Raw genomic sequence first — 22,492 nt, forward strand, 5'->3', positions numbered from 1 at the left:
AAAATGAAAAAGACGCCACGCCTTCATCGCCCTTACCTTTCTCCGGAAAACGGCAAAAAAAAGTTCCGGTGGGTGAATGCATATCCTGCCATCTGCCTGCACTAAAGAGCCTTAACACATTGCGATTTGAGGCGTTACTGCGTTTTGATTTTTTCCCAAGAATTTTATTGCAACCAAACCATCCTGTCAGCTTACGGTAGTTGCATGCGTTCCAGACGAAATATGAACCTGAATTTCGAAAATCGTTTGAACTTTAGCCGTTTTCGTTGTCGTCATCGATCTTTTTTCAACTTGGCTGTTCGAGCGGAGAAGTTCACTCATTAGTACTTTAACCGTCTTCTAGAGCTTTCAACTGTCTTTTTTGACAATGGAAAGTTGCTTTCTGAGGGGGTGTTTAGAAACAGGGACTTCAAAAGGACTTTTTAGTATTTAGAAGTATTAAATAAATATTAATTATAAAACTAACTGCAGAACCCTGGGGCTAAACTGCGAGACGAATCTAATGATGTATCTTAATCTATGATTAGTGAATGGTTACTATAGCATCAATGTAGCAAATTATGAATTAATTAGGCTCATTAGATTCGTCTCGCGAAAAAGCACTCAGCTGTCAAAAAACATTTATAAACAGATTTTATTTAATACTATAAAATAGTAAGATTCCTTTTGATGTGATAGGGACTTCTGAAAAAAGTCCTGGAGCCAAACAAGACCTGAATTCGATGGGTGTAGGTTTGAACTTTTGAGGTGTTAGGCAACGCGTCAGGTCTCAGGATACATCAGGCGAACAAAAAAGATTGCCCTCATGCCCTGTGATATGGTGTTTACATCCGCATCAACAACGATTACGCCGAGGTGACTAGATATTGCTTGGAACCGTGATGAGACTGAAAGATGCAAGTAGTCGCAGCATACAAAAGCCGAGGGCAGCTGATTCCCTTTGCAAGTATGTAAGTAAATATTTGTTACACGGTGATGTTTCTGTGTTCACTGTTCAGTATGATGCTCATTAAAATGGTCTAGTTGCTGCACTACGATAGTTATACAATTCAAAGTATCTAGCAGCCTGGTTCCTGCTCCTGCATAAGAGTAGCCGCACTATTTACATTTAACCAAGGCAAGGAGAATTGCAAAACGGAAGCCTTGCAGGTTTTCGACGATGTTCAGGCCTTTCTGTACCCAGCACGCCGTCCAGCAGCAATAAAAAACGCGCCATCCTCAACATGAAAAGCATCGTAGCGATTGGAACTATCATGGGTGCCAAAAACACACCTCGGAATTTTGTTTTCTTATTCACCGGTTCACATCATCACTTACTCCAAACCTTGAATTCCTGGCGAAGCTGAGTCCAGCAAACCAAGCAACGCGCATCAATTGGATTCCAAGGACAAGTACCCACCAAGACACCAAGCCACGAAGACTTTGCACCATCCAGCCAGGCGCACTGATCTCATCAGCCAACTGAAGTCCCCTCATCAACTGTAGTACTCGATAGCCCTCATAAACCACAGGAGCCACCAACCATACGGGTGATTTCCAGCGCCATGTAAGCATCTCAGTCAACATCTGTACCGACAGGAGTAAAAGATATGGTCCAAGCAGCACTGCAAATGGAATGAATGGTAGCTGTGGCTGCAGAGTGCCCCTACAAGATGCAAAAAACAGGGCAAATGGAGCAATAAAGCCTGCTAAGCTAGCAGTCAGATTCCAGAACCTATAGGAAACTGGGACCTGCTTTTTCAGGTCGAAAATATTGTTCTCTGGGCGACCGCATGCGTCGGCCATAAGGAAAAACAGCATTGCTCCCATGTTGAAAATGAAATCAAGTCCAACTAGAGATAGAAGGCCAGCAATGTTAGGACCGAGAAAAACTGAAGGCAACGGCAGCCAAAGAGTTGGAACTATACCCGTCACCAACAGAATGGAAGGCCCTATCAGCCACATTGGCAGTTTGAACACTGTTAGCTGTATGGAAGGTTCATTCTTCACCTCCAACACATCTTGATTACTCTGGAAGATCGGAATATCTGGAGCTTCTTCTGTATCAATAGGTTCGATAACATTTGGACCCTTGATTATGCTGGCATCATCCTCCATGGAAGCATATGGAAGGGAAGACTCCCAAGACAAATTCTTAGCGCATCGCAACACAAGATTTTCAAAATGTCCTGATTGCAAAGGGTTCCAGCAAAAAGACCTTGCCAAACTTGCTTGTCCATTCTCACCAACATTTATCCTAACAAATGCTTTGCTTAATTTTATTTGTGAACAAAGCAAAGAGGCCATGGCATAGGATATGAAATATGTGTCTCTGGAACTACAGACTGCAGAGAAGTGGTAAAATGAAAAAGGGTAAGTATCTGTGGTGCCTCAATGATCAAGAGGTCTTTAATAAATTAACAGTCAAGAAAAACTCAAAGTGTGGCTTAAAAAGAATAAACCAGAAAATCATAAAAAGTAGTTCAATGTGACATCAGATTGCGAAAAGTAAAGCAAAAAACAGAATTTGGATATAACATTTGCCTTAGTATTTGATTGCCTTTTCATGAAACTGTACATAAAAAATATAAGTGCATATGACAAGAAGATAGTCCCTAACATTTATAAGTGCAAAGCCATCAAAGTGTTGTGATAACCACGTTAAGAGCACAAAAGTTGTAACATCGAATTATGAAAGTCTAATAATACTAAATTCAAGAGAAAGACATACTGTCAAATGGTTATCTCATTATCTGCTTTAGAATTGCAATTTTTAGCTCCTAATGTTATATGTCAAACATTCAAGGAATTGATCATTGTAGAAATCGATTGCCTAAGAGTATAACAGACATGTCTGATGACAATACTAAACATCAGAAACTAATTACTAGCGAATTCAGAGTAAGCTTTGTGGTAGAAAAATAAAATGAGGGCACTCGCAATGATATCTCCAAACCAGCAGAATGTAGAATGCACAATCTGCACATCTAGAATTTCATAACCATTATTGACAGAAGTAAGCCACTCCGCCTGAAACCTACTACCCGTACTCTCATATATACTGGACAGCATAATGGGTTTTTGTTTTGGGGGACAAATAACCATGAGAGCTGCGTATTCATTCATTGGACAGTGGACGGTAAAATAGAATCCTTGAAAAATCATCCAAGATCCTAAATAGCCCTTTCCAGTGATCTTAAACAGCATATACCCAACCAAACAGCCCGACGGTAAGTGCATAATAAAATCCAAAACGAACTCGAACTGAATATACACGAGGCTTGGGTTTGCAACGCCTGCGCTTAGCGGATGCGGCCAGTAAACGCAGCTTACAAGATAGTGTAGTATCCTCATCATATTAAAACAAATCCAGCGAGCTCCACAAACCCAGAGCCTCGAATTTGATCAGATCCACAAATTTGGCAGGGCCACCTGCTGTTCGTGGCTAGCCCTAGACGAGTCAAAGCGAGGCATGAACGGGACAGAGCGGAAGGCTAACCTGACTGGAATTCGCTTGGCTTCTCGCCGGAGCCCGGTGGCGGAAGGGGGAACAACCGAACAAGGGACGGAAAGCCTCCGCAGCCGGAAGTCTTCGGTCTTCGCCTCCGCCGGACGCAGGGTCGCCGGGCTTCGGAAGTACAGAGAGGCAGGGGCGAAGCAGTACGGCCCAATAAAGGGATGTTTGGGCCTGTGGTGCTCAGTACTGGGCTTTTAGCCATACTGCCGCATTTTAATTTTAGTACGGCCCAAGAAAAAATTCAGAAATTGGGCCGTAAGATCTGATTCCTGGGATCCGCCGGTCTTATTCGGAAGTGCTCATAGGGGTAGAGTTTGCGTACGTGTATTCATAGGGGTGAGTGTACGTGCGTGTTGTGAGCGTCTGCGTTGTACTGTACTACAAAAAAAGAATTCGGAAATTTATGCACACGAGGGAATGTTCGGCGGAGGAGCCGTACTTGGGAACAGGGTTAAATAAACCGACCGGTCCGGTCAAACCGGCACGGTCCGGTAGCGGTTTACTGGACCGGTTTAACCGGAAACCGGTGTAAATCGGTTAAATTTAAAATCAAATTCAAAATCGCATGTTGAACCGGTTCCGACTGGTAAGCCGGTCGTTTTGACCGGTTTACCGGCCGGCTTGATAGGTTTACCGGTCGGTTTGACCGGTAACCGGCCAAATTCAATTTTTTTCTTTTTTGGTTTAAATTCAAATGCCCGCAAAGTGTACTAAATAAATATTTGTATAACATATTTTAGCCTAAATGAACCTTTCAACCCTCTTTTGTACTACTTTTACATTGTATTTGTATATTTTTGTATGTATGTTTTTTTATTTAACTTCAAATCCCCGCAAACTATACTAAATGAACGAATTTTTGAGAAAAATTTGACACCATTAGATTCGTTGCACCTTGAAGTATTTTTAAAATTTTTTTGGGAATTTTTCAATTTTTTGAATTCAAATTTGAATTTTGAATTTGGGCCGGTTTGATACCAGCCCAAACCGAAACCGGGCCGGACCGGTAACCGGTCAAACTGGACCGGTTCCCACCGGTTTGGTGAACCATGCTTGGGAACCGGAGCTCGAGGGGCTCGATCCCGAGCAGCACCTTGGAGTCGGATTCCATCCCGCCGCCCGCCGCTTGAATCCGGGAGGGAGACGCACGCTCGGGCGCTGTACGGGCTTGATCCGGGGCGGCAGCGCCGCGGGCGAGCAGGGCGCTAGGGTTTGACGAAAAGCGAGGCAGGTTTGCGCTCGCGCCTCGAAGAAGAGATGAGCGGAGTGGAGCCGGGAGTTTATTGGAGCGGAGGAGCAGATGCATTTTTTTTTGGCAGGGAGCAGATGTGAATTTGAGAGTCGCCGAAGCCCGAAGGCGAAGGCAACTGGTGATGGGGTGGTCAGCACGCGTTCACTGGGACACGGAGGTAGCGAATGGGTACTACTCCTTACTCCTTAGAGAGCAAGTATAATAATGGGCTGAGAGCCGACTTGGATCCAACGCGGTGGAGAGGGAGAAAGCGAAAGCGGGCACCTCACAAACCGTTCGCTCGGAGCTGGCGGAATAGCTCCTTTGTTTCACTGCAACGCATTGATTGGCAGTGGGGTCCGCCACCATCCCGTGCGCTCCCAGCCGGCAGCCGGTGAATACTACTATTCTTGCTCTTACTGTTTGTCTTCCTCCTCCTCTATTCTTTCTTCTTCCTCCTTCCCGTCGCCCCCGCCGTCGACCGCCTCTTCCGGCTCCGGCGGCCTCCGCCGCCACCCTCCCTAACTGAGCCCGCCACCGCGCCGCCGTCGCGCCGTCTCGTCGCCCCGTCGCCGCCCACCGTTTGTTCGGACCCGGCCGGCCGGCCACGCCCTCCGCCGAACAACCCACCTCCACCGCCGGGCTGCCGCCACCCCCGACCCCACCTCTAAGGCCTGCGGACATGGAGCCGCCCCCAACCCCGACAACCCGGAATCTAAGACCGCCGCCTCCCGCCACCACCCCGGCCGCCGGCGGCCGCTCCGCAACCTCCCACCCTCCCAGACCGCCCCCTCCCTTCTCCCCCCAGACCACAGCTCACCGACGCCGGGGTAGCGGCGCGCTGCTACCCGCGCGCTGCTATGGGTAGCGGCGCTCGTGCGCCAACTAAGTGAAGGTAAACGGGTAGGCTACGCTAGCATCACTACCGCATATACCCAAGATACTTGCGAGTAGAAGATCATAGATCGTTACCACTAGACGCGCAGCGCAGCGGAAGAAGTCGCGCGTCGATGTAGAGGAAGTAGTCGATCACGTCCCACGAACCGAGCTCCTCTTACTTGATCCCAGCAGCCGATCAGCGCAGCAGTCGCAGCAGCGCCTCCACGGAGTCCACACATACGGGGATGAAATGCCGGGCGTCGGTGTGCTAGCACCGCACGCACGGCATGGGCGGCGGCCGAGAGAGAGAGGGAGGGGCGGCGGCTAGGAGGTGGCGCAGCTCTCTGGTCGTCATCCCCCTAGCCCCTCCCTCGTATATATAGGGCGTACTAATGGTCTTCTATCTCATAGTCCCATTAGTAACCCTAATCCCTCTTGGATCAATATCCTCTTGGGCCTTTAAACCGTATTGTGATGATGGGCTCTTGGGCATATCACCAACAATCTCCCACTTGCACTAGAGACAATCATACAGGCAAGCTTTCCAACATTCCAAACCCCTTAAGTGTGTGACCCGTTAGGTTCATGTGTAGGTGGTCGTGATCGGAAATCATTTCCGAATCACAAGTCAATAGCGGCACCTAGCAGGGCATAGTGACTCACAAATACACATAAAGATCATATCGGCCGAACCATAGATATACTCATACACCGATCCCTTTGCCACACGATACCAGTCAAGCTCAAAGCGAGATGCGTGCCACCTTTGTGATAGCTCGACCATTCTCTCGATCTAATAGTGGATTCTATTCATAACTAACCTTTAGTCATCATGATTAACTCTTTAATCACTTTGGCATGGCCATGCACTTTCAAATCCAACTATCTCGAGGGGCCCAGAGATATCTCTCCCGTTATCTAGGAGGGGCAAATTCCATCTTGATCCGCTCACATCCCATTCCATGTTTCATGACACACCTGTAAGCTACTTTTGTAACTACCCAGTCACGGAGTAGCGTTTAGTAGCCCCAAGATGCACCACTACATACAGTGAGAAACAATGGCAATCTCTGGTCTAAGGATCCAGTAGGTATAACACTCAAGAACAACTGATGGCACATACAAAATAACAATCCCAACATTGTCTTGGAGTGGGTCAATCCAACACCATGTTCACCAACATGTGTCCACATCATTAATCCGATATCTCCATATCCATGATCCGTGAAACATGATCATCAATTAATGCATGTGCTAGTCTCAACGTCGTTGTTGTCCCACACAACGACATAAACTAGGGATAATTTAGAATCATATCATTGTCAACAAAGAGTTTCACGAACAAGTCACATACTTGATAATCAATGTAAAAATAATCATCCATAGAACAAATAACAATTATTTATCATTACATAAACATACTCATGACACAAAAATCTCCCACGCACACTAGAATCACTGATGTAAGTATCTAATACCCATAGATCTCATGTGCGCCTCATGCTTTGGTTGTGGGAGAGGCTTCGTCAACGGATCAGCAACGTTTGAATCCATGTGCACCTTGCAAACCTTCACATCACCTCTCTCAACAAAGTTACGGATGAGGTGATACTTCCGCAGTATATGTCTGGACTTCTTAGTTGTTCTAGGCTCCTTTGCTAGTGCAACGGCACCACTATTATCACAATAGAGGTCCACTGGACTGGACACACTAGGAACAACACCCAAGTCAGAAACAAACTTTCTGATCCAAACAGCTTCTTTTGCAGCTTCGGAAGCTGCAATATACTCGGCCTCTATCGTCGAATCAGCCACCGTATCTTGCTTAGAACTCTTCCAGCTCACTGCCCCACCATTGAGGCAGAAAACAAAACCGGATTGCGATTTGGAGTCATCTTTGTCTGTTTGAAAACTAGCATCGGTGTAACCCTTTACAAGGAGCTCATCTTCGCCTCCAAATATTAGGAATATATCCTTAGTTCTTCTCAAGTACTTAAGGATACTCTTTACAATTGTCCAGTGAGGTTCACCGAAATCTGACTGATACCTGCTCGTAACACTTAGAGCAAAGGAAACATCTGGGCGCGTGCAAAGCATAGCATATATGATCGACCCTATGGCTGAAGCATAAGGAATCGTACTCATCCTCTTTTGCTCATCAGGTGTTGTAGCACACTGACTCTTGCTTAGAGTAATGCCATGTGACATTGGCAAGAAACCTTTCTTGGAATCTTGCATATTGAACCGATTCAATATCTTGTCAATGTACGTGTCTTGGCTCAATCCAATTAGCCTTTTTGATCTATCTCTATAGATCCTAATACCCAGAATATAAGCCGCCTCTCCTAAATCCTTCATCGAAAAACTCTTTTTCAATGAGGTTTTAACGGCTTCAAGCATTGGAATATCATTTCCGATCAGTAATATGTCATCCACATATAGGACCAGAAACACAAGTGTGCTCCCACTAGTCTTTTTGTAAACACAAGGCTCATCTTCATTCTTGATGAAGCCAAACCCTTTGACTACTTCATCAAAACGAATATTCCAACTCCGAGATGCTTGCTTCAATCCATAGATGGACCTCTGAAGCTTACATATTTTCCCAGCATTTTTAAGATCGACAAAATCTTCAGGCTGTGTCATATACACATCCTCACTTAGATGTCCATTAAGGAAAGCGGTTTTGACATCCATTTGCCATATCTCATAGTCATAATATGCGGCAATTGCTAGGAGAATCCGAACAGACTTTAGCATTGCGACGGGCGAAAAGGTTTCCTCATAGTCAACACCTTGAATTTGTCGGAAACCTTTCGCCACCAATCGTGCCTTATAGATGTGAACATTTCCATCCATGTCTAATTTTTTCTTAAAAATCCACTTACAGTCGACAGGTCTCACACTGTCAATTTGATCGACCAAGTTCCAAACTTGATTATCATGCATGGATTTTAACTCGGATTCCATGGCTTCAAGCTATTTGTCGGAGTCGGGTCCCATCATTGCTTCTTTATAGGTCAAGGGCTCATCATTTTCCATCAATAATACGTGGCGCTCCTCCGTAATAAGGAGGTTGAGCTTGTCAGTAGCGCGACGTTCCCTTATAGACCTTCGTGGGGCTGGTGCCTCAACTACGGGTTGTGCAACATCTTGCACATCCCGTGGATCTTCAGTGGGTGCTGAAACAATTTCGGGTGTTTCCTTAATTTCTTCAAGTTGCACCTTGCTCCCACTAAATCCTTTTGAGAGAAACTCCTTTTCTAAGAAAACACCATTGCGAGCGACAAACACTTTGCCTTCCGCCTTATTGTAAAAATAATATCCTTTGGTTTCCCTAGGACACCCTACAAAGAAACATTTGTCTGACTTTGGAGTGAGCTTATCTGACATCAAACGTTTGACATAAGCCTCACATCCCCAAACTTTGAGAAAAGATAATCCGGGACGCTTCCCAGTCCATATCTCATATGGTGTCTTCTCAACAGACTTACTTGGAACCCTATTCAGTGTGAATGCAGCAGTTTCAAGAGCGTAACCCCAAAATGACAATGGAAGATCAGCTTGGCTCATCATGGACCTAACCATGTCCAACAAGGTTCGGTTCCTCCGTTCGGATACCCCATTCCATTGAGGTGTTCCGGGCGGAGTTAGCTGCGGAATAATTCCACAATGCTTCAAATGATCACCAAATTCAAGGCTCAAATATTCTCCTCCACGATCAGATCGCAGAAATTTAATTGTCTTGCCTAATTGATTTTGTACTTCATTCTGAAATTTTTTGAACTTTTCAAACGATTCAGACTTGTGCCTCATTAAGTAGATATAGCCATATCTACTAAAGTCATCATTGAAAGTAATGAAGTACTAAAAACCACCTCTGGCTATTGAGCTCATTGGTCCACATAAATCAGTATGTACAAGTCCCAACAAGTCACTCGCCCTCTCACTATGACCAGTGAAAGGCGCTTTGGTCATCTTTCCAAGCAAACAAGACTCACATGTGTCAAATGATTTAAAATCAAATGAGCTTAACAATCCATCTTTATGGAGTTGTTCAATGCGTTTCTCATTTATATGACCTAAGCGATAATGCCAAATAAAAGTGGGATTCAAATCATTTGGTCTAAGCCTCTTAGTATTAATGTTACAGACAGATTTATCCTCAAGATCAAGAACATATAATCCATTCACCAATGGACAATGAGCATAAAAAATACCATTGCAAAAGATAGAACAACGTTTGTTCTCTATTACAATCTTAAAATCACCAACTTCTTCCAAACATGAAGAAGAAATAATGTTCTTGCTCAAAGCAGGAATGCAATAACAATTATTTAATTCCAAAACTAATCCGGAGGGTAGAGACAAGTGGTAGGTGCCGACTGCCAACACCGCAACCTTTGCGCCATTGCCGACACGAACGTCCAACTCGCCTCTTGCAAATCTTCTAGTCTCACTTAGACCCTGCAACGATTTGCAAGTGTGAATCATCGATCCAGTATCAAATACCCATGATTCACTAGAAGATAATGCAATATTTATTTCTATAACATTTATACCTGAAGTGGAAGTCTCACTTCCCTTCTTCTTCTTCTTTTCTTCCAAGTACTTCTTACAGTTTCTAGACCAATGTCCCTTTTCATGACAGTGGAAGCATTCATCCTCAGAAGTAGGGCCAGATTTGGCCTTAGGTGTTGGCTTTAGCTTAGAGCCCGAGGACTCACCACCGGAACTCTTTTCCTTGCCTTTACCTTTGGGATTAGGAGGCGTCCAATGCTTCCTCTTTTTGTTCCCCTTCTGAATCATCATCACATGATTGGGATTCTTCTTAATGCTCTCCTCTGCTGTCTTTAGCATCCCATGCAACTCACTCAATGTTTTATCCAAGCCATTCATCTGAAAGTTCATGATAAAAGGATCATAGCTCGCCGAGAGCGACTGGAGAATAACATCAGTAGCCAAGTCTTGGTGAAGTTCAGAACCAAGTCTGTCCAAAGTCTCAATGTAACCAATTATTTTGATCACATGAGGACTGACTGGGCTACCTTCTGGCAGCTTGCACGCAAACAAGGACTTTGAGATATTGAACCTCTCAGTCCTGACTTGGTTCTGAAACATCCCACGCAGCCCCTCGATCATGGTATGAGCATTCGCATGCTCATACTGCTTCTGCAGATCAAGGGACATGGTGGCGAGCATCAGACAGTTGACATCAAGTGAGTCATTGCAGTGCTTCTCATAAGCTCTGCGATCAGCAGCAGTTGCATTGTCAGGGAGATCATCAGGATATGGCTGCTCAAGAACATACTCATTTTTCTCTTGCCTGAGAACAATTCTCAGGTTGCGGTACCAATCAATAAAGTTTGTTCCATTCAACTTTTCTTTCTCAAGAACAGAACGCAAATTGAAAGCGGAATTGTTACTGGTAGACATGATTTACAACATTAAAGTAAAGCAAGATTTCAACACTAAGTTTATGTAAAGACTTTCATTAACTGATTTAACAAAAGACAACCTACTATATCAAAGTCATCTTACCTCTAATGACATATAGTGGTTCAAGATCCATAATCACTAAAATTCTAGTGAGCTTTAGCATCACGACTAGAAAAGTAGTGATACAGGTAAGTAACGAATTACTAATGACATCTCTATGTGACTCTTGTTCGTTGGGTGGCATCCAATGCCCCGGCCCCAACTCTATGTCTTAAAGCCCAAAACTGTTTTGATAGCTTTGCTGAGTAAACCAATACTATGCTTGTGAATGTCCGACATCCACCCTATACAAAAGTGATAGTTGAGGGTACTCTACTTTGGTAAACCTACCACACAACGATCAAAATTTATAGGTGCAGCTATTGGTAAAAGGCATAAAAAACTCAACCTTTTCTGAGGGAAGCTATTCTATCATGATTAAAGCATCCACCATATGTAAAAGCATGAAAGAATAGTATGACAGGAAAATAAACATCACAGGCATATAATCATATTATATTGTGAATAGTATGGCCTCTTGCATCACAATGGGCTCCATCGCCATGGCTCCAAGGTGACCTCCATTGCCATCCGTCCTGTCTTGTGGTGATCATCATCGCCATCATGATTGAAGCCTCCATGAAAAGATACTAAGCTACTACACCTAATAGCTAGTGAAATAATTACATGAGGATTCAAACATCACAAGTCGACACGCAGGTCGTTATACAATAATGGTGTAACCTCAACCCGGTTGTGTTAACTTGCGACACGCAGGCCGCACAAATCATCACATACATCATCACATGACATTGAGGCCATACCATTCACATCACACCCTGCAAAAACAAGTTAGGCGTACGACGTATTCTACCAAAGTAGCGCTTGGGAAGCCGCTACAGCGAGAAAGCAACGGCGGTCAATCACCTGCAAAAACAAGTTAGCCCTGAAAACCTCACGGAATTACACAGATCGCATCTATGGAATCCCTATGAAAATCTCATCAGAGTGATCGCATCACCTCAAATCCGAGCCATTCATAATGCCTCAATTTTCACTAGGTCAATCACATTGACCGTGCAAACTTTGCATTTGAGAAAACTGCATCCACACATGACCTCGATCTGTTGGTTCAATCTGCTGACTATGCACACAGTTAGTCCCGATGGTGATTCCAGCCGGTAGGGACATGTCGTATGCATAACAGAGAAAGAACACAAACTAATCTTTTGTCACATGCCGCGCAATCAACTCGCTCCAGTTTTAACCCCTTATGACCAATTGATCTAATCAAACCGTGCAAAAGTAATAGATCCAATCTATTACAACAACATATCACCTATATGCAAATGATCCAGACCAAAAACTACGCAAGATGGCTCTGGTACCACTGAAGGTAAACGGGTAGGCTACGCTAGCATCACTACCGCATATACCCAAGATACTTGCGAGTAGAAGATCATAGATCATTACCACTAGACGCACAGCGCAGCGGAAGAAGTCGCGCCTCGATGTAGAGGAAGTAGTCGATCACGTCCCACGAACCGAGCTCCTCTTACTTGATCCCAGCAGCCGATCAGCGCAGCAGTCGCAGCAGCGCCTCCACGGAGTCCACACGTACGGGGATGAAACGCCGGGCGTCGGTGTGCTAGCACCGCACGCACGGCATGGGCGTCGGCCGAGAGAGAGAGGGAGGGGCGGCGGCTAGGAGGTGGCGCAGCTTTCTGGTCGTCGTCCCCCTAGCCCCTCCCTCATATATATAGGGCGTACTAATGGGCTTCTATCTCATAGTCCCATTAGTAACCCTAATCCCTCTTGGATCAATATCCTCTTGGGCCTTTAAACCATATTGTGATGATGGGCTCTTGGCATATCACCAACACTAAAAAAAATCTGGTGGTGGTCGGGTGGAAGGTTTGTTGGTGCGCTGGGACCGTGGAGGCAATCCACGCTGGGTCGCTGGACAGAATCAGCTGTTGCCAAATGCCAACAGAATCAGCTGCCTTCGGCTTCTGTATACTGCAAATACATTCATCGCGTGTCACGGTTCCAAGCAATATCCTGTCACGTCGCCTCGGTGTAATCGTTGTTGATACGGATGTAACACCATATCACAGGGCAATCACGACACTCGCCCTGATGTATCCTGAGATCTGACGAGTTGCCTACCAGCTCAAAAGTTCAGACCTACATTCATCGAATTCAGAGAGCAACTTTCCATTGTCAAAAGAGTCAGTTAAAAGCTCTAGAAGACGGTTCAAGTCCTAATGAGCGAACTCCTCCGCTCAAACAACCAAGTTGAAAAAAAATCGACGACGGCAACAAAAAGGGCTAAAATTCAAAAGATTTCGGAAATTCAGGGTCCTGTTTCGTCTGGAACGAACGCATGCGATTGCCATAAAGCTGACAGGATGGTTCGGTTGCAATAAAATTCTTGGGAAAAAGTCAAAACGCAGTAACGCTTCACATCGCAATGTGTTAGGATGTGTTTAGTTCATTTTGTATTTTTATGTTTTTAGAAGAGAATCTTTAATGTTTGAAGTATTAAATATAAACTAATCACAAAACTAATTACAGATCTTGTTTATAAACTACGGGACGAATCTAATGAGTCTAATTAATTCATCATTAGAGCTTGTTTACTGTAGCATTAATGTAGCAATTTAATGTCTAATCACGTCCTAATTAGGCTCATTAGATTCGTCTCGCGATTTACAGTCCATTTGTGTAATGCGATTTATTTTTTGACTATATTTAGTATATCATGCAAGCGATTTATAAAATTTTTGCATTTTACGTTTTGGAATTTAAACAAAGCCTTACGAAGGCTCTTTAGTGCAGGCAGATGACCGAACCTTTTTTTTTTCCTTTTTCCAGCAATTAAAAACGGCCATCCTCAACATAAAAGAGCGTAGTAGCAGTTGGAACTATCATGATGCCAAAAACACACCTTGGAATTTTGTTTTCCGTGTTTCGTTTTCTGGGGCTTATTTTAAGCCTTGTCGTATCAAATGTTTCGATTCTAATTAGAAAGACTAAACATAAAATAATTATAAAACTAACCGCATAAATCTAGTATTTATTGACGAGATTAATTTGTTAAATCTAACTAATCCATAATTAGTACATATTGTGTATTACCATATTGGCTAGTTATGAAGTAAGGCATAATATATTCATCTCGTGAAGCTCAAGCGCCACGCGGCTCCATGGATGATTTGGAACTAGGGATGGCACCCGCGGATGGGGGTGCGGGTTTTGCGAAAATCCGCCCACAGGCAAACCCGCGAAGTTGGGAAAAACCCGCCGCAGGCAAACCCGCGGGTTTCGGGCGGGTTTCTGGTGCCCGCGGGTGTGATAATATATACAATAAAAATACATAAATCTATCAATTTAAATAGTCAAATAGCACATTTTTATAAATAATAAGAGCAAACTAACAATAAATTTATAAGTTCAAAGTAATAAGAACAAACTAACAACAAATTCTTAAATTTTTGTGCTTATTTTATAGTTAGAATAGTTGGACTGGACCTTATCTAAACAGCTTGGGCTGAGGTTTTTTTGTTTTTGGATGGGTGCGGGTCCACCAACGGGTGGAATTTCAAACCCGCACCCGCGCATATTACGAGTGCGGGTCCACCCACGGGTCGAATATTGAACCCGCACCCGTCGGGTCTAAAATCCGTGGATATCCGCATCCACGGGTGAAATTGCCATCCCAACTTGGGGCTCATATCTATCTTGTGGAATATAAATCTATCTATCTTGTGGAACATAGATAAACTCTGTATCTTTAAAGCCCATTTTAGCCCAATTAGCTAATAAGCTAAGGGAGATAAATTTAATGTTCAACATTTTTTTAAGCATGTTCAACATTTTCCTTAAATATGTTCAACAAATATTGAAATGTTGAAATTATAAAGACAAAATGTTGAAACAATAAACACCAAATGTTGAAAAGCTATATTCAAAATGTTGAATTAATCAGCACAGTCTGGGCCTTCTTCTCTGGTGGCCTGGGGCGGCAGAGCGGGCGGCGCGAGGCAGGGAGGGCGGTGCGGCGCAGGCGGGCAACGGTCGGCGGCAGCACGCGGTAGTGCGCGGACAACCGCATATGGCGTCGGGCTGGTGGCGGCGGGCAGGCAGAGCCCGCGCAAGCAGAGGACCAGCGGTGGTGCGCAGGGGCCAGGGATCGGCGGCGTGGCCAGGGGCAGCAGCGCGTGGGGGGCGGGGACCCGCGGCGAAGCTGGCGGGGCGGCCATGGGTGGCGGCGCCGCAGGTGGGAGGAGGAGGAGGCACTAGCTGCTAGGGTTGAGAAGTGAATCTAAGGACTGATGATCCATGTACGAATCTTAAACATTAGAAGATAAGTTGCAAAAAATCTTCCGAAAGATAGATAGATTTCATGGTCGACAAGCACCCAAGGGCCAAGGGCCACTGTGTGATATTGCGACCCAACAAGGATGAATTTGAGCCCACTAGTGGCCTACGTGTGAATGTCTAGTATGTGTGGGGAGTCATCCAACCTTGCTAGTTGAGAGTGAATTTCACCAACATATAAATCCAAGTGTCATGTGCATTTCAACTGCGAGGTAATCCTTTTACGCAGAGCGAGGACGATAGCGTAAGCAGGTTGGTGTCGGTGTGTGTTTTACTCGAGCAGATCCGCAGACACAGGGCGACGACCCTGATGGCAGGAAGAAAAATGAGGGTGGGGCGGCAGCAGAAGGACGGGCAAAGGCAATCGGACATGAGAGACAGAGCGGGGCCGTAATGGTAAAAAGAATAAGGTGATTTTTGTTTTGCCCCTCGATCAATGAGCTGTTCATAGATCTATAGTCAAACTTCAGTCAAAACTCGTTCAAACTCCGGTCAAACCAGGCAAATTCGTGTCAAACTTGCCAAAATTTGGTCAAATGGTCAATCTTTGGTCAAACCAGTTCAAAGTGATTAAAAACAAGTCAAATCGGTCAACCTTACATTAAGAGAGCACAAAAATATGCGGAGCAAACAGAGAGCCTCAGCTGGCCGACCATGGTCGAAACTCAATCGACCAGGAAATTTTGCAGTGCAAACAGAGAGCCTCACCTGGTCGACCAAGTTGAAACTTGGTCCACCTGGAATTTTTGCAGTGCAAACAAAGAGCTTCAATTGGTCGACCAGTGTCAAAACTTGGTCCACAAGGAAACACCCAGAATGGGATTTTCAAGGAATTTGAGCGAGGATTTGATCTAGATTTTGATAGCATTTATATAGGGACATATAAGAAAATTTTCCACAAGAATGATCAGCAACAAACAATAATACATAACTATGATCCCTTGTAACAAAAGTTGATCCAAAGATCGAAAATCCAAATATTTTGAAAAGCACACAAAACAAGCCACTTTCTCAAATATTGATCTACAAAGATCTACTACTCTAAGAATAAACAAGTTTGTATGCATGATCTCAAACCAAGTAATGAGAATTTGAGATATTTAGTTCACTTCTTGTCGGTGTTCCAAATCACCAACGAGTGAATTTATGTAGCGCGCCACTGGTTTGGATGGTAGTGCTAGGATTCGATACAAGATTTATACTGGTTCGGGCCGAATGTCCCTACGTCCAGTTCACGATCTTATGCTCTTGCACTCAGTTTGTAGTAGGGGTTAGAAACGGGCGAGAGAGGGAATAGGCTCCCAAGTTTCTGTGTTGTGCGTGAGCGCTGGATGTGTGTGTGTGTGCCTCGGGTGACTGAGAGTTTGAGCCCCTGCTCCAGGGTCCCCCTCTTCCCTTTTATAGCCTAAGAGAGACAGAGGGGGTCGGATACAAAAAGGGCAAAGGTAAAAAAGAGGGAACCGCGTGGGTCAGACGCGATCCGACCCCTCCCCCTGATCTTCTCTATCGTGGCGGGGCCCACGGTCCTCGTTGATGGCGACAGTTGTCCTTCCCATTCCCGGCCCTGTGGAGGTTGTGGCAGACGGGAATGGGCATGGCATACTATGGATGACGCCCTGTTGAGGGCATCACTATTTGCAGGGGATGGCCGTCAGGTCTCGTCCACTGTTCGGGCGGTCATCTTGTCCTTGGTGCTGACTTCCGGGGGAGTGGTTGAGCTGTGCTCCACCTGGTGTGGCCTTGTCGTGTCACCACCCATCCCGTTTCGTACCAGGGAGTGGGTAGCCGGTCACGTCTATGCATGTGGGTCCTCCCTTTTACTAGCGACGGGCTCCCGTACTGCAGAGTAGGTGGGGCGCCACGTGCCAGCACGTCCTTTCTCCCGTGAGGGTCGGGCGAGGCGGAATCCCCCGCGTGGGTCGGGCGAGGGGGCGTCTTGCCGTAAGCAGGCAGTGGGCCGGGGGTGCGTCCCCTTGGCTCTGAGCCATACGCCGCTGGCTGCAACGGATTGGGACCATCGAGTCCTTGGCTGGTTTGCCGCCGGAACGTGCCTAGCGCTCGTCTAACTCTAGGGATTTTAGCGTTGATGGGCGATTATGGGGTACCAGTTACTTTTACCCCGGTCAGTAGCCCCCGACCCCCCTCGCGGTTGAGGAAGAAGCGCACTGGGGGGTCTCGTGGAGATGGCGTTCTTTGATGCGGCGGGTCGTCCTTTCGCCTCTTTGTGGGTTCTTGGTGGGTGCGTGTTGATGGTCCTTAAGTGCGAAATCCGACCGTTAACTATACTCACAAAAGAAGGAAAACCATACCTCTTACTCGCATATTTGTATAAATAATCTAGCTCCACGGTTATTTTGGGAAATTTATCATTTCATGAGCACAAGTCCGGAATAAGATGAAAACACGAAAAAGACGTAACTGAAACAGCAGAAGATTGCATCCTGCATCACACATCCAAAAGAGGCCCACATGACAGAGCAAACCGACATACAAAACCCCGACCCACACATACCTGATACGAGGACCCACCTGACAGTCACCCAGCAAGGTGGTGACAAGTATAGATGGCCAAATGGGCCGCACTAGACACGACAGGAAAAAAAATCATACCCTAACCCAGCCCAGCCCATGACCAATAGGGTCAGTGCCGACCCGACCCGATGCATAGGGTCATGCTTGGGCCTAGACTCCAACCCATAGTGCCAACCCTGACCCGACACGACTAATGAGTTTGACCCGATTAGACACGACTAATTTTTTTTCTAGCACAATTTGGTACATTAATGGCCCATATTTTCCCACCCAACCCTAAATTCCTACCCATTTAAAGCCCATCCCTCGATCAATAACTCTCTCTCTCTCCCCCCGTATCCTCTCATCTCCCCCGCACCCACAACCCTTTCCATTCCCTGGCCGGCAAGGCAGCGGCACCCTCGTGCGAGCAGCATCGGCATGCGTAGGACGGGGCGGTTGGCGAGCGGTGGCAGCGCACACAGGCTGCGGCCGGCAAGCCACGGTGGAGGTCATGCTCGATGGGCTCGTGAGCGGCGGCGCCGGCGCGCGTAGGATGGGGCGACTAGCGAGCGCGTGCGAGCTAGGGAGGCCAGCAAGCGGCAACGGCACGCGTAGGTTGGGGCGAGCGCAGGCTGGGACGCACGGCATGCGGCGGCGGCGCGTGGAGGCTGCGGCCGGATAGCCACGGCGGAGGTCGTGCTCGATGGACCGGCGGGCTAGTGTGCTCGATGGGTTAGATAGGCTGGCCCGGCATGGTCTAGCGACCTTAGTGTCATGCCTGGGCTGCTGGCTTAGCCCATGAACCAGCAAGACACGACATAGTTAACTTAGCGTGCCTAAGTGGGCCGTGCCTAACTGGGCCGTGCCTAAATCGGGTCCGTGTCGTGTTGGGCTGGGCCACCCATTTGGCCATCTATAATGGCCAGAGGCGGCAAAGGGGGGTCGGCCGACCCATAGGGTGGCCGAACCTGGACTGCATCAAGTGTCGGTGCATTTTGGCGGAAAGGTTGATCTTATCCTCCTACAGGCAGTTTGGGATGTTTGCATGTGGGGAGATGGTGGGAACCGACCTCAAAGACTATAAAAGGGGCCTCCCGCCTCTCACTCAACACACACCACTTGAAGCCTCTCTCCCTCACACTCTTGTGACTTGTACTCCTTAGGGTAGTTGGGCCAGTTGGTCGTTGGGCCAACTGATGGAGATCAATCCAACACAACGATGACAACAAATTAGGAGCACCAACCCTCAATTTCTCCTCAATCTTGCTTTTACCACCAGACTTTCTAACCAAGCTTGCTGAAGTCAGAATAACCGCACGATTATTCCATTTAATAAAAAAACCAGTGCAAGCAAAAAACCTTGTTTCTCCTGCATACCATAATTTTGATTATTAGTTAGTGCTTCCTCACTACAAGCATGAAATAGTATAGCACATTACTAGAAAACCACCTTTGAAGGAAGCGAGTGCAACAACACTGTGATTTAAGTTAGAAGAAGCTGTTTTACTGAGTTCACTCCAGACACCTTAACCACATACATCTCCAAAAGTCTCTTCAAAATTATTAGCCAAAACCATGTCATCTGGTTTAAGAAACATGGTACAATAGTTGTTAGCAGTGCAACAAAGCTGTAAAAGGGCATGACGCACACACACAAAAACAGCAATTTTGAAGCATTGACTAACCATCCGACATTTTTATCGGTGGTTTGGGATAACCCATGGAGTCCAGATCTCCTGACTGTTTTTCGTTGATAAAATATCTACGTACTGGTACAACAAGGTCAAGTAATTAGCACCGACATATACTAATACCAAATATGATAAAAATCAGTAACATTTGAAGCATTGACTAACCATCCGACATTTTCATTGGTGGCTTGGGATAACGCATGGAGTCCAGATCTCCTGACAGTTCTTTGTTGAGAACATATATGTACTGGTGCAACAAGGTCAAGTAATCAGCACTGACATATGCTAATACTAAATATGACAAGTAAATTCCCATACAATTCTGCACATAATGGAAAGCATGTGAAGAATAGAATATGATGGCCTTAACAGCATCTCACATCAAAATTTATTCTGCTTGGACATGCCCAAAACACTATGCAAGTAGTGAGAATAGCCAAACTAGTTGTTACACTATAGTTTTGGGCATGTTGCACTAGTATAAATATAAAAGCTAAAGTTGCACTACTCTTGAGGATCTTACAAATAAGCATCACTAAAATGTTTAGCGGTCTTGATGAGTGGTTATGTGCTCACCTTCTGGATAGCACTTAGATATCTCACCCGTGGATGTTTCTCCAACCCTGCGGAAGAACGTCGTGCCCAAAAGTAAAATGGATCAAACTAGTACAGTACTGTGAACATTGTGCCAAACATACAGGGGTAGAATCGTAGGTAAGGAACGAGATCTAAAAGAGGAACTGGAGTTGTATGGATATAAATAATTCATGAAAACAGAAGATATATACTTCAGCAAACGCCACAAAGAATCACAAGATTTGGGAAACATGATAATGCCTTCTAGTGTGCACATTTCCTTTTAACAAGGACAAGCAATACAGTCTCAACATTGAAACAAAAAATATGATCACAACACGTATCTTGGTAGATGCATCAAGAAGCAAGTTAACATTGAAAAAATGCAAAGCAACTGCACATGTAAAAAGGAAAAGTAAGGAACAACAGCTAAAGATCCATATTATTGCATAGAAGACAACAAATAAGCTTCATATGTTGTGTGGCATACCAAACTGTTTACCTCGTCATATCATGTATGGAAAAGAAAAATATGATAGGATAGAGTAACCGATGGAGAGTAAAGATCGTTAGGACATACCTGACTCCCTTCAAACTTTTCAACTGTGGAATACCTCATTCCTCTAGCAAGGATGTCCAAAAGTGCTCCATACGCTCCAGAATTGTGCCCCATGGTAGGAAAAAGGCTCTATTCATATCCAGAAACAGGTTCATGCCAACAAACTTCCCATCAAAACTAAAAAGTGGCCCACCTTCCCAAGCCTAATGTAAACAAATGGTGACAGACATGGATTAATTCAAATAAAATGATGTATAGATACATAGGCCGAACATCATTTTTATTGGCCTTGAGATATAATTTAGCGCATATATTAACAGAAACAGATCAAAATGAGCGCATCAGCAAGTGTACTTCCAAGATTTTACAAGCAGACAACATACAGTCTTCATTATGTTCAGATTCGCTTAAATCCTGAGTCAGTATCACACTTCTGGCCATTCGTTTGCCACAGATGTCCCACCTTACAGTCACTACCTTACTATGGGGCAGAATCTCCTCCGCATGTTTGAGAAGTACAACATGAACATCAAGGACGGCCATGACGTTGACAATAGCAAAGTTTTGGTCTAAATTATATTTTGCCAAAAAAAAAACCTTGGTGTACTTCATTGCCTTCATGGCTTACTTGAATCTATCATTACAAAGCAAGAAAAGAGTACACAATATCACAGTTATATAAATTAAACATGTTAATAAAGGATTTTCACTAAAAAAATTAGTAAGCTTGATTGACAGCACCGACCCTGGAGTTATCATTGCCGTTCTTTTTGGTAAGTTTTGTATCACTGATAGCTCTAACCAATCTTGCGGAAGTCACAAACTTTGTAACATGCCCCTTGCATTCTATAGCTATGCCTGAGCATGAAAATAACATTGTTTTACCTATAACAATCATAAACTAAATCATTTGTAGCCGGTGATGTTCAAATATTTTTGTGGAAAACAAATAAAATAGCAGCATAATCACCATTGCACAAAGCAAGTGAGACAACACTTTTAGATAGTTTCGTTTTAACTTCATCACAGAGCTCAGTCCATACATCTAGATCAGAGGGCCCCGGTAAGTCACCTAACCAAAGAAAGATCAAACAACACAGCTGTGAGTGCTCAAATAGAGCCATGAAAAATGTAGGCATAAAAGGGGAAGAACCAGCAGACCTGAGGTCAATGAATCAGTTATCTCTACTCCACCGTTGCAACCTCTTATACTCTTATGCGAGCTTCTTGTGAGATCATCACCACCCCTCTTACTTCTGTGCATCCTTTCCAAGACTGTAGTAAGAGAGGTAAAATTTGGGGTCATACACAACAAAGCAACGTTGCAAAACTATCACAACCCAACTAATCAAAGAACACTCATACAGGTCTTATGTCAAGGTTGTTTGTCCTTGACATAATATAAGCTCAACCGGAAGGTCCAAACCAAACTTTGTAAAGATATTTTTTTTAAAAAAAACAAGTGAATCACTAACTTTGGTAGTATTGATTGGGTTTCCAAAGATGATGGCAGAATAAGCTCATTTCTTAGCTCAACTGTGGCATTGAGGACTAACCTGGAATAGCATCCAACTGTTACACCTGATCTAAGTATGTGCCAACTAGCCTATTTCTTAGGTTCAGTCCAACAACATTGAAACAAACAGCTTGCTTCCCAGAAACATATATTAGTGTTGCATTGTGTA

At 44.9% G+C, this 22,492-nt stretch overlaps 1 protein-coding gene and 1 pseudogene across 1 annotated transcript; both read right to left on the reverse strand.

Annotated features, from left to right (window-relative positions):
• Positions 1–909: 909 nt before the first annotated feature.
• LOC120680441 lies at positions 910–3,625 on the reverse strand. The gene is made up of 2 exons (XM_039961931.1): positions 3,479–3,625; positions 910–2,324 (listed from the first exon to the last, which is right to left on the reverse strand). Exon 2 carries the CDS (start codon positions 2,284–2,286, stop codon positions 1,294–1,296), a length of 993 nt encoding a protein of 330 aa, XP_039817865.1. The 5' UTR covers positions 2,287–2,324; positions 3,479–3,625; the 3' UTR covers positions 910–1,293.
• Positions 3,626–20,818: 17,193 nt separating this feature from the next.
• On the reverse strand, positions 20,819–22,078 carry LOC120680768 (annotated as a pseudogene).
• Between the last annotated feature and the right edge of the window lie 414 nt (positions 22,079–22,492).

Source organism: Panicum virgatum, chromosome 7N (assembly GCF_016808335.1).
Source record: "Panicum virgatum strain AP13 chromosome 7N, P.virgatum_v5, whole genome shotgun sequence".
Classification (NCBI taxonomy): domain Eukaryota; kingdom Viridiplantae; phylum Streptophyta; class Magnoliopsida; order Poales; family Poaceae; genus Panicum; species Panicum virgatum.